Genomic DNA, 13127 nt, shown 5'->3' on the forward strand with positions numbered 1-13127 from the left:
TATTTTTAGATTTCTTATTTTCAGCAAAAATATGCTAAGACTACCAGATTACAGAGAGCTTCTTTTGGTAGCTATTCTTGTTCAGTAACGAACATTTTTTCTGTATATGTGGGCACCTTCAAAGAGACTTATATCTTCAGATGCGGTGTACGGTTTGTGATAGGCAAGCTGTAATGTTTTGTTTTTTTCATTTGGAAAAAAAGAACACAACTTATGTCGACACCAAATGATTATGCCAATTATTCTTGACTTTGACACAAATCTTCATAAAGTCCATGTGTAAAGTGGCCATTGAAATCAGCCAATGACAGGTCATGAACCCTGTAAATGCCTAGACTTTCATTGTTCCTTCTCTAAAATATTTTCCTTCTCTGTTGCAACATATTAAGATCTTAATAACTCCCGAGGGAAAAAATCTAGTCTGTCTACAATTATTCGGGCACTCAATATACAATTGATTTAAATAAAAATCAATATTAAAATTAAATAAAAAGATTCAAAATTTATCGAATTAATATTTATTCAATTATCAACTTGTTTTAAAGCCAAACGTTCTCCTTTATCGAGGCATAATAGTAATGAATTAAACGTAGCACGTGTAGTTCCGAAACCGGTCTGTAATTTAATTAATAAAAAGCAGGTGAAAAACGCCGTATTTTTATTTTAATTTTAATTACATACTTCATTTAAACCAAGTTTAGTGGGAAAACAAATGCTTGACGTTTGTAAAGTAAATGAGCTGAAACTTTTATTGATGTGAATGCGATTAATCTTGTTGAAGTAATACGATTGTGTAGAATTCGAAAATTAATATGGAAATCTTTTTATCCAACAATTAATAAAGACTACAGATTTTCTACTTCACATAAGTCAACAGATGGACAATTTGAGAAAACATGGATGTTTAAAGATAGACAGAATAGTAATTGTTACACAGTGTGTAAAGTAGTCGCCAAAACCAGCTACACGACCTGTAAAAGCCTAAAAGTTCACTTTCTCATCTCAAAAATGTTTCTCTTCTCTGTTGCAATAAATTTAAATGTAAATAACTCTATTGGAAGTTAAATCTAGCCTTTTCGAAAAGCATTTGGAAATTATCAAAATGCTAAGAAATTCAATAAAAATAAAATAGAAAAAATAATATCACAATTCAAACCATACTTCGATAAAAACAGTTTTTTTGTGTCCTGAAGGAATGAATGATTAAAAAAAATTGCTTTGTTTTTATTATTTTCGTAAAGGTTTTATTCTGTCACCATAAAAACAAAAATACGAATTTTTTGGATGTAAAATTGAATGAGGCCATATAAAAACGACTTCCTGGCAGTTTTTGGAAGGGTTTTTACGATTTGATGAAAAATGTGTTTTTTTATTATATTTTTTCTCGAGTAATAAAACGTATGTTTTTTATTATGGCTACCCAATAACTTTGACCTAGTTAAATTGATTAATTATTCTTTCTATCGTCATTGTTTTCCGATTTTGACCTAATGGAACCAGATCCTTCTTAGGGTGGATTGCCTTAATATAAAAAAACACTGAAAGAGAGTTTTTAACTCGATGACTACTTTCGGGTAAAAATCTTGAAATATGGGGTTTGATTTGTAGCAAAAGACACAAAATGTTCATTTATTCTGCCTTCCCGGTAATGTGAAGCCAGTACACATTGCAACTTGTATATTTCATATCTCTGTAAAAATATAATAAATACTGGATTAAAATTTTTGTAATTCCTTTGTTTTACATTTACTTATCGATTGAAAAAAAAAATACTACTAAATAATAAATACTTGTTGGGCACAGAAAAAAAATTGTTTAAGAAGAAGGAGAAAAATCCAAGTAACATTATGAAATGTTGAGATAAGCATTATCGTCGAAAGAAAGGAGCTCTGCGTTGGTTTGGACATGTAAAACGAATGGACGGCGAAAGAACGGCTATAAGTATTTACAATTCGAATGTTATCGGATACAGAAAGACAAGAAGACCGAGAAAGACATGGCATCGATTTGAGCACGACGAGGACTCTTAATCAATTACATAAGTAGGTAAAACGAAAAACTAACCCTTATTACAAATTTATAAATAGCTCAAAAAAGTCCGAAATAAATAACGTGTGTCCTTATTTACGAAAAAATGTTTGTTCAACCAGCTTATAGGAGGCAAGCCAATGTTCGAGCAGGACAATATCTGTCGGGTCCACTTTAACTATTAACAATAAAAATACACAGTAAAATAAATTGAATTACACAAGCAATTATAATTTATATCTTTCATTTAATTGAATATTTTATTTAAAACTTATTTTAATGAACTCGTTAGGTTTTCGTCTTATTTTGGGCGTTTTCAAGTGACTTTTAACTAATTAAAATAATTTTCGATTTCGGCCAAAACTAGAACACAAGCCAAAATTCGGTTTCGGATTCAGCTTTGGCTGAAAATCTTGTTTCGGCCGGTCATTAATATTTTGTATGATTCGACATAACAAAATTGCTGTTTGACGGTAAAATTTAAGGGAGTGAGTTCAAAACCTTATCTATTTGTCAGTATGCTCTTCTGTCGGTTCGCCCCAGAGTTGCTAAATTTTTATGATCCTGCTGTGGCCTATTTTAGAAACATGTTTGCATTTGCTCTATCACGATGAAGTTTCGAAAAACTGCACAGAACATTGCTACTATTGATTTTTAATACAACCCTTCCAATGCATTTAAATAGTTTATTATTTTATTTTATAAATTATTTTTCTTATATTTGGTTGACTTGCTCTTATTCATTTATAAACATGTTACTTTAATTTAAATAAATCGTTTTTCGAAGAGAAAACTTAAGGGTTAATCGTATAAAAATATGACGTCTCACGCCGGGGGTGTAATAAATAAACTGGGCGTAGAGTAAAGTGTTTTCACCCTCCAGTTGCAAAAACAGCTGTCTTCAGAGATGAGGGATGCGCAAGAAGTGATCTATTTGGAGGGGTGGAAAAAATGAGCCGTGATAAATATGAACATGGCCGTTCTTTCGTATTACCCTTGGGTAGATTTATAATGGTTGTTTTAAAATGATATTTTTTTTCCAATTTTGTTTATCATTTTAAGTAATATTAGATTATTATAATACTTTTACTAAACATGATATTACCAGTGTTTTTCAAGATACAAAGTTTTGGCTTTTTGCTGATGATAACAAGATACTTACACTTATCGAATTGCCCATTGATTGTTTTTTTTCAACAGGATATTTACTGTTTTAATGAATGGTGTAACATCAATTGTCTTCAACTTATTTATTGACAATGTAAAAAAATATCTTTTTCGTGACGAAAGAACCCTTTACAGTTTTTCTTTTTACTCGGTATTTTGACTTTTGTTTTTTTAAATATGCTTTTTGCCATACACAAATATTTTTTTTTTTACTACGACTTTAAATATGTTTCTAATTATGTATTATTTCTTTACTTCGCGTTTTGCTGGGTTTTAAAATACTATTTTAATTTTTTTTTTCAATAATGTTTTTTGCAATGTTTTCACTACATTTATAACTTTGTTTTCACTACGTTGTAAAAATGTTTTTCTTATATTTTAATGTTTTTTGTACATTTTTAAAAGTTTTTACTAAATTTTTTACTATGTTTTGACTCCGACTTTTACTACTTTTATGTCTGTTTCCATATATTGATAACAGTTTTTATATATTTTTTTACTGTTTTCGAACGAGGTAAATAAACTTAGTTGGATAGTCAAAGCAACTTTGCATAAATTATAATTTTGTGAAAATTTAAAATGATAAAAAAAAAAAAAACAAGTACAAACTAAAAGATATTTCCCTTCCAATGGTTTTGTCAATAAAGGATCTTAGCATTACATTAAATTCACATATTACAACAGAGATGAAGAACATTTATGAGAAGGTAATATACTTTACACACTGTGTAACATTCACTATTCTGTCTATATTTGAACCTCTATATTCCTTCAATTCTTTCATCTGTTGACATTGTATTTTTTTGAAGAATTTCGACGTTGGAAAAATATTAAATCGGGAACACTTCTGAATACTTAGATCAGAAAAGACGAATTCGGACTTTTGGTAATATTATCGTTTTGGCATAATTTTTATTTTTAATTTATTCCAGGAATAGATTAGTAATCCAGACTTTAATTTTTAAATAAATTAATTAATTTGGAATAACGAGTAAAAAAACCGGTTTCGTTGGTTTTGCGTCTTCTTCAGATCTGGTACATTTATTATAAAAATAATTATATTTACATGAAATCGTAACCGTAAATCGTAAACAAATACAAAATGAAAAATTGTCTATTAAATATTAATTGAGTTAACACGAGCACTCAAATTAAAACATCTATTGTGTTCAGGCCGAAGAAAAATACAGTTCTGTGTGTGAAATAGAACCAGAACTGACTCGATGGCTGGTTAAAGGTAAAATCCTGCAATATGTAAATTGAGTAGAGATAAGACTGCCACGTTTTGTAGTGGTTGATGCATTTGCCTACCATTCTTGAGGTCCTGGATTCGATTTCTGTTAAGATGAACGTGATATATAGATTTTAAAGTTTGTTTAAACTCAATATTTTATTGTGTCTGGACTTGTACCTGAAGTATAGGACTGATAAGATTACCTTTATTAAACAGATTAATGAAATACTCTGCACTTGGTTTACCAATACAGTGCACTATGCACCACGGGATGTGGAAAGGGAAATAATGATATTTTTTTCGAATAAACCCTTTTAAAAAACGTTGTTTGATAAATATGAATATAAATTATTATAATGTTTTTTTTTTAAATCAATATTACTATTCTCATAATTTATTGTCATTGCAAAATAGGTGCCCATTTTCAATGAGTTGCAAAAAAGTCACTATTAAAAAATAGAAATCAAGTTGGGGTAGAGTGAGATTCTAACCTCGGACCTCTGATCCGAGAGCCTACAACACTTGCCACGGGACCACGACCCGATTTGATTATGTATTATTTTGTCACGTTTTAATTGCTTTTCATGTTTTTTTTAAATATCACTCCTCTTTTATATCTACAATAAATCAAAATGAACTTACGTCAACAATTTTAACTTTCAAATTTAAATGGCTTTCTTTTTAATTGCTAGAATTTTCAATAGTTCTTTTCAACATTCTTTGTGATAAAATCCAGGATGCTAAAGTTGTCAAGACTCGTTTTACGATTCAGTAACTACACTCAAGAGAACTGAAAGCGATTAGCAGAAGAACCAAGGGTAGAGGGTAAGAAACGAGAGAAGGGGGAGGAAGATGCAGGAAGGCTGCATTAAATTAATTGGAAGTCTATCATTCTGGACCAGGACTTTTAAGTTTAAAGGCATCTTATTGACCGTTTTTTACTTAACTTTTCAAGCTTTTCCCAATCAGAGTTTATTGAAAAAGTTTGTGATTGAACTCATCAGAATTTTAATAAGCTTCCTTGTCAGCTTTAAAAAGAGCATAAGGCACTGCACTAGACACTACACTCCATAAAACATTATTTTAATCACCCCTTTAAAAACATTATTTAAATGTCAACATGTTTCTTTTTTGGGTGATACCGTGTGTGTTGGATTTGTTCCGACTTTTCGGCTACTATTGCAGGAGCCATCTTCAGGGTAAGCTGAGTGTTTTGTAAACAAAAAGTGTGTGTTTAAGTACTAGTAATTTGAACCGTGTCGCAGTCAGTTGTAGGCATATTTTTATTCATTGTTGTAGTATGTAGAACTGGGAACCACGTTGAGTTGAATTTATGCCCGTCATCTTTGTTGATGTTATTTGGGACTGTGGGAAAAGTTAAAAACCATTTATTGACTGTCACTGAGTTGTTCCTTCCATATTCCCCTTCTCAAAAATATTTTCCCTCTCTGTTGAAATGAATTTTAATATGAACAACTCCCTAGGGAGGAAATCCAGCCAGTCTGCAAGCATTTGGACATACTCAAACATTGTCAAATATTTCATATCCATTCTGCCAGAAATCGAACTTAGGACCTCAAGCAAGAAAAACGAACGCGTCGTGAATTTATTTCCACTCTGAGTTGAAAATCATCTACTTTGTCATTTTATTTATTTATCTTGTTCTTTAACTCCCAAGGGGCATTTATTAAAAACAAAAAGTGCTAACGTACTTTAAAATTAAACACAAATAATCAAATTAGTAAATGAACAGAAAAAAATTATTAAATTATACAAGATTTGATCAAAAACTAAAATGCATGATGTAAAACATGAAAAAACAGGTTAGAATTTAAAAACAATATATTGAGTTTGTCCAAATCTTTGTAGACAGGGACTGAGTTCAACTCCCTGGGGAGCTGTTTATATGAACACATTACAACAGATATGAAGAACATTTTAGAGAAAATAATAAAGAAGTCTAGGCATCTACGGGGTTTATGACCTATCATTGGCTGATTTAAGTAGCCACTTCACACACTGTGTAACATGTAGGTAAAATAATTATATAAGATGAATCTCACCCGTATAAATAAAGGTTTTAGCTCTTTTACTTCACAAACATTGACAAATGAAAGAATTGAAGTAAGATAGATGTTTAAATATGTGCAGAATGGTGAATGTTACACAGTATGTAAAGTGGCCACTTTAGCCAGTCAATAAGCCCTGTAGATGCCTTGACTTATATATTACCTTCTCTAAAATGTTTTTCATCTTTGTTGTTATATGTTTGAAAATTGGGACAAACTCAAAATATTGTTGAATTTTTATCCTAACGGATTTGTGTTCCTTCGTACGGTCAGATGAATCTCATTCGCATCATTAAAGTACCGGCTCTTTTATTTCACAAAGATAAAAAATGGAAGAATCGAGAGAATACAGATGTTCAAATATGAGCAGAATGGTGAATGTTAGTTTTAAAGTGACCACATAAGCTCTGTAGATGCCTAGACTTCTGTATCTCTTTTCTAAAATGTTTTTTATAATTTATAATAATAATAATAAAGACTGGATTTCACCCCCTCCTATTTTTTTATAATACCTTTATTTTATTTTATTTGATTTGATTTATTTGGATAACCAACAGCTTTAATTATCTCAAATATATAACAAAACAAATAACAAATAAGCCAATTACAAGTTTTCACAAGTAGCATCACAGTAAGTTAAAAAAGATTCTCGAACGTAAAATGAATAGTAATTTAATATAAATCCAAAAGAAAAGAAAAAATACTACGAATAATTTCAAAAGCAAACGCCGTACGTCAGTAAGATTATTTGCAAATAAATCTATGTTTAATGATTTATTTATAAAGGGAATATGAAAGTCTATGCATTTACAGGGCTTATGACCTGTCATTGTCTGGTTTTTCTCTATCCCTGTTGTTATTTGTTTATCTTAATGACTCCCAAGGGGGTAAAATCCAGTAAAGTCTACAAACTCAAATATTGTAAGATATTTTAATTTAGAGCACAGATAAATTTAAACCCGGTTGCACGAGTAGTCTCGTGGTAATGTCGCGGACACGCGGAGGTTAAATATTATAACCCCGCTTTAATACTACTTCATTATAATTTTTATAGAACAGCTATTGAAAAACAAGCCCGGTTAATAATTGGAATGCAAATTGTATCTATTTTTAATGTTAGTTTGAGAAGAGTCATAAAAATATAAATTATTTGATTGTGTTGAAGAATGTGAAAAGCAAAAATTTCATATTCAGTGAAAAATGTACTATGAACCCTTAAAAACCTGAATTGATTCCTGTGGTAACAAAAAATATTTTGTTTTCTAAATTCCATCATCATCATTCCATTTCCGTACCTAATATTGAATAGGGCATTGTATTGGTACAGCAATCGCAGCATATCTTGATCATTTTAGTTACATGGAGGTAGGATGATCAGTCGTACGCTTCAGATGCTAGTCCAGGGACAATGAAATATTCTAGAGTAAAAATACCTTCTTAAATAAATATTTCATGTCAATCATGTCGGGAATCGAACCCGATTCCCTTGCATGGTAAGCAAACGCGCCGACCACTACACTACGAGGCCGATGATACTGAACTTACCAAAGGAATTATGGCAACTTTTTTGGTATATTCAAACATTTTTTAATGTTTTATACTTAAGAAAATATTCCACATTCATTTCAAATGAACAATTGGTATTAAACTAATGATTCGCAACGACATTTTGTATGGAAAACCGCGCAAAGTAGCGCAGCTGTAATGCGGTCGGTTTCATCCAAAACGGGAAAAATAATATTTCGTGTTGCCGCGGCGCGCCACGCAATCGATTATTGTCCGTGCTTCGTGCGTGACTAAAATAGTGTTTTTTTTACTTTAATTAAAATTATATGAACATATCTATTAATTGTATCTTACTTCAATCCTATATTTTGCAAAATATTGCTGAAATAAAGTTTTTTTTTACTAATGGTATTGTTTTTTTTACTATCTAAAAATATAAAGTAAAATAAATAATAATTTTGATTTTTTATTTGAAAATATTCATTTTTTTTCATTTGATTTAACAGAATATTGTTTTTTTTTTAGCTGTAAAAATCCGTGTTAGAAAATGTTCGAATCTCGGATCTCCTGATTAAGAGTCGTCGACACCTAGCCACGGGACCACAGCTCAACTCAATAATTTGAATATTCATTTATTTTATTTACAACCTAAGCTTATTACAAAAGATATATGAAGAAACAGATGTAAAAAAAAACTGAACAAAAAGAACATAAAACTATGGAGCAATGACAAAGGTAATAAAATAATGGTAAACAATATATGTTTAAACCTGATCAACATACAAATAAGACTTCGGGATTACGCATGCCAATTCATTTTTATCCCACCTGTGTTAATCGAGAAGATATGTATTAATAGCCGGAAGATCTATCTATCTCAAAGAATTCCATGTTGTGTGACGAATCGACTTATTCACACATTCTGGACATTAATTTTAATATTTTTTTCTGAAGTCACTTTACTATGGTTTCAAGAGTCAAATAATCTCACATTTAAATATAAATAAAAAACTGTTAGAATTCAGTTAAAAAAATTGTTGAAATGCATTGTTTTAAAAATATAATATTTCGGAAAATAATTTGCCAAAAAAGCAAAATTGCTTCAATTTTGTTACTTTCTCTTCGTTGCTATGAAATCTTAACTTCTATGTAAAAGATAAACTTATCGAGAATCAGAAAATAAAAATCAAATACTTTAAAATTTAACTCACGCGTCTTAAATAAACATTTCCCTCAGTCTTTCAAAAAATATTTTGTCTTGTGAATCAGTGTTCAAAAAATAATTTAAAGTCCTTACCGAGTTCTAAAATCATCGCTGTGATGAACAAAATCCAGAGTGAAGTTATCGAAAACATTGTTCAATGAATAAAAAACATTTTCACACTTATAAACTTTAAATATAAAATAAATAACAAATAATCACTTCTGGATTATTAAAACTAACTTAAACATCGTTCAAAACACAAACAAAAACATTTTTACACTTTAACAAGGGATTTTCATTTTATTTCTTAAAGTTTATATTTTCTTTCGCGAGATGCATTTACGGAAACAAAGAGATATCGAGAGTTTGTGGGCGTGCCTTATTTAAAGATCACATATGACCGAACGCTACCAGGGGTAAGGAAAGACTACCAGACCACCCTTTCTGGTTTGTCACTAGAGGTTATTGTGCAGAGTGCAATACGCATGCGCCTTGTCTTTATGCTCTCCGGATCAAACGATAGAGTAAATGATAGATTTTTTATCATTTTACGACGATTGCATATGATTACTATAATGTTACATACTTTATCAACCCCGTCAGAATCGATGTGTGATAATAAATTGCAACGGAGCCCGAGAGGATAATTTATTCACGTTCTACGGATATTTTAGACTTAAATGTAGTAATTTATAAAATATTTTTTTGCGTCTTAAAACTATATAAATATTTAAGATATTTTTTTGCCTAATTTATTTGAGGCTCTTGTAGCATAATAATACAGAAATTCATATCGTCACTCGACACGCTACATTTAAAAATAACAAGAATTAACACAAAAACCACAATAAAGGAAAATGCCTTTAATGCACTTAAATGTAAAAGCATCATGTTAATTAAAAAAGACTTCTCAATAAACGATAATTTTTTTTTTTTTAATTAGGATAATAAGATATCCCATATTTTTATTTAACATTATTACAAATGCCACGAAATTGCATTTTTACAATTAGTGTATTTAAAAAAATACGTTTATGCCTTATTTTAAGTCATTGCTGACAAATAATATGACAGTCAACATTGCTATATAGAAATATGTTTTGTATTAAAGTGTAATATTTTTGTTTTTTTTTGCATTAAAAAAAACACGTTCACACTAGTATTTAAATTTTAGAGGCCATTTTATACGAGTTGCAAATAATTCAATTTATAAAATGGGAATCAAGTTGAGCCAGAGTGGGTTCGAACCTCGAGTCTCTGATACATGAGTCCGTGACACTAGTCGCGGGACTACAACCCGATCCAATCAAAAAATCTTCAGAAAAAAATGCATTTAGTACCTAGTAATATTGTATACTTCTATTTGTTATCTAAATAAATAAAAAAAAAATTAAACAGTAAATAATGGAGAAGCCAAAATAAGAAACAAACTCTGTATGAATTAACCCAGTAATTTCCTACAATTTTTTAAACTTGCGCAATATATTATTATTGATAAAACATGTTTATAAATAAGAGAGGCAATTAAATGAAATTGTTTTTTTTTAATATGCATATTATAGAAGTTACTGTATTTTCTATCTTGCTTATAACATAAAAAAAAATTATAATTAATTTTTCGCAGCTAATGGAGGATTCGGTTCGGCATTGGTATACCAGCTGTAGCAGGTCTTAAAGATTTTTCTTCTTATAAAGGTAATGTCCAAATGATTTAAGGACGAAAAAGAAATCTTCAGATGTATGCCAGGGGAAAACGTTATTAAATAATACACTCTTTTTTATAAAAAAATATTTGATGCAGAAAGCTTGTACTTGTAGCTTGTCATTTTTAATCTAGAAAAAAATGACATAAAGTAGATGCTCACGTAAATAATGCACGACTAACTGAAATTGTTGTTGACTAACAATAGACAGACAATTTACACGGACAATTCATATCAACAACTTAATTCGCAAAATTGAGAAATTATCGAGCCTTTTTTTTTAATCAAAAACTTTGTTCCAAAAACGGAAAAAAAAATCTAATGTACGAAGTCTATGTTTTTAAACTAAAATATGTTTTATGTAACAACTATGGGAAACAGGTAAACAAAATTACTTCAACAGACTACAATGACAGCAAAATAAAATATCGAAGCTAGTATATGACCTCCCTTTTCTAACACCAACTTATGAACCCTTTAAAAAAACTAAACAATTAAATGCAAATTAACAATTTCAACTAAAGTCTTAAAAAAATATTCATAAGTTAGCCATTGATATAATTGTGGACAATGAACTAAAACTTTAAACAAATTGTAATAAACATAGACATAAAATATGAATATCAAATACAACATTCCAAAACGAGACAAGGACAACCAAGACAAATCAGGGACTGAAATTATACAATAAACTACCAGATAAAACTAAACAAAAGACTCAGACAAATTTTCCAAAATTCGTAAAAAATATTTTTATCAACAACCGAGTATAAATACAAAAGATAAATTATTTTCGTAAAATGATTGTAATAATCCGTAAGGATTGATAAAAAAATAATAAAAAATAAATTGAAAAAATCTTACGCTTTAGGTGCAAGTCCAAGGACTGAAAAATATTTGAAAATAAAAACACCTCTTTTAATAAATATTTCATTTCAACAATGTTGACAGTGAATTGAACTTGAGGCCTCTCGCATGGTAGGCAAACGCGCTGACCGTTGGATATGAGGCGGATATATAATACTTAGTTCGACATTCCGCGAAATAAATTTCATGTGTATATTAAAATATTAGATGTATAGAACATTTTTGAGAAGGTAATATGAAAGTCTAGGCATTAACAGGGCTTACAACCTGTCATTGGATGGTTTAAGTAAACATTTTACACACTGTAATATTCAAAATTTTTATCAGGTTAAATTCTCTTTTTTAATATGCCAATTTGTAAAAACTATTATACCACAAATTCATTTATCAGACATATCTGTAAAAATTATAATGGAGAAGATATTTTTAACTGCACGTTGCATTTGTAAAAACAAATTCTTCATTAAGTTGATTATTTAGAATAGTTGCTGAATACACCTAGAGTGGTTCATGCTATTTATATATTTATATATTTTACAGAAACAAACTAAAGCAAATTAAATAAGGTTTTTTTTTATTTTTTTTTTTTTATTTTCTTTTATTCAGGAAACATACAGTACAGTTACAAAGTTTAATATTTTACACAATTGGACTTAATTCTAATGGACCAGTGAAGTTTCCATATTAAAAAGCAATTAAATCTAATGTTAATTATGAAAGTATAAAAAAGAGAAGGAAAAAGAAAACATAAATGAAAGTTGTTTAAATATTTAAATTTAAGTGAAAAAAAAATAATATTTTAAGGTTTGTAGTTTGTAGTGACTATTTACAAATGGAAATAATATTAAAAATGAAGAAAACTTGTAAGAGTAATTAAGAATTAAGAATGGAAATAAAGAATGAAAAAAATACTCAGATGTAAAAATAAAATAAAATAGTAATAACATTTTTTTTTTTTTTTAAAAAGGGAAAAACATAAACACATATTTATTTTAAGAGATTCAAAGAAACGATGAGAAGAATCTTTAAGTGAAATATAAGACAGTAAATTTAAATTTAGGTCAATTTAAAAAACATCTTCAAAATTAATGACACATTATAGTAAGAGCAGCAATATATTGATTTTAGGTTATAAAGATAAGGTTTAACGACAGACTAGCGAAGTTTCTAAATAAAAATCACACACATAAAATTGTGATACAACAAAGTGGTGTGTTTGTGTGTTTTTGTATGTGGGTAAGTATAAAGTTTTAAAAGTGTGTATTTGTGTGGGAGTAAGCGTTCAGGTGTGCGTAAGCGTGAGCATCATTGTATACCAAATGGGAGCGTATTGCAGCCAGAAAGAATAT

At 29.3% G+C, this 13127-nt stretch overlaps 1 protein-coding gene across 1 annotated transcript in view; it reads right to left on the reverse strand.

Moving 5' to 3' along the window:
* LOC148278522 (uncharacterized) overlaps positions 1-9611 on the reverse strand; it is a 48854-nt gene extending 39243 nt beyond the window's left edge. The window contains exon 1 of the mRNA XM_088231283.1: positions 9302-9611. Within this exon, the coding sequence (XP_088087409.1) occupies positions 9302-9359 (58 nt within the window). The 5' untranslated portion in view covers positions 9360-9611. The remainder of the gene's footprint in view (positions 1-9301) is intronic.
* Between the last annotated feature and the right edge of the window lie 3516 nt (positions 9612-13127).

Source organism: Micrasema longulum, unplaced genomic scaffold (genome assembly GCF_059751315.1).
Source record: "Micrasema longulum isolate JH-2025_06_02 unplaced genomic scaffold, ASM5975131v1 h1tg000867l, whole genome shotgun sequence".
In the NCBI taxonomy this organism is placed as follows: Eukaryota; Metazoa; Arthropoda; class Insecta; order Trichoptera; family Brachycentridae; genus Micrasema; species Micrasema longulum.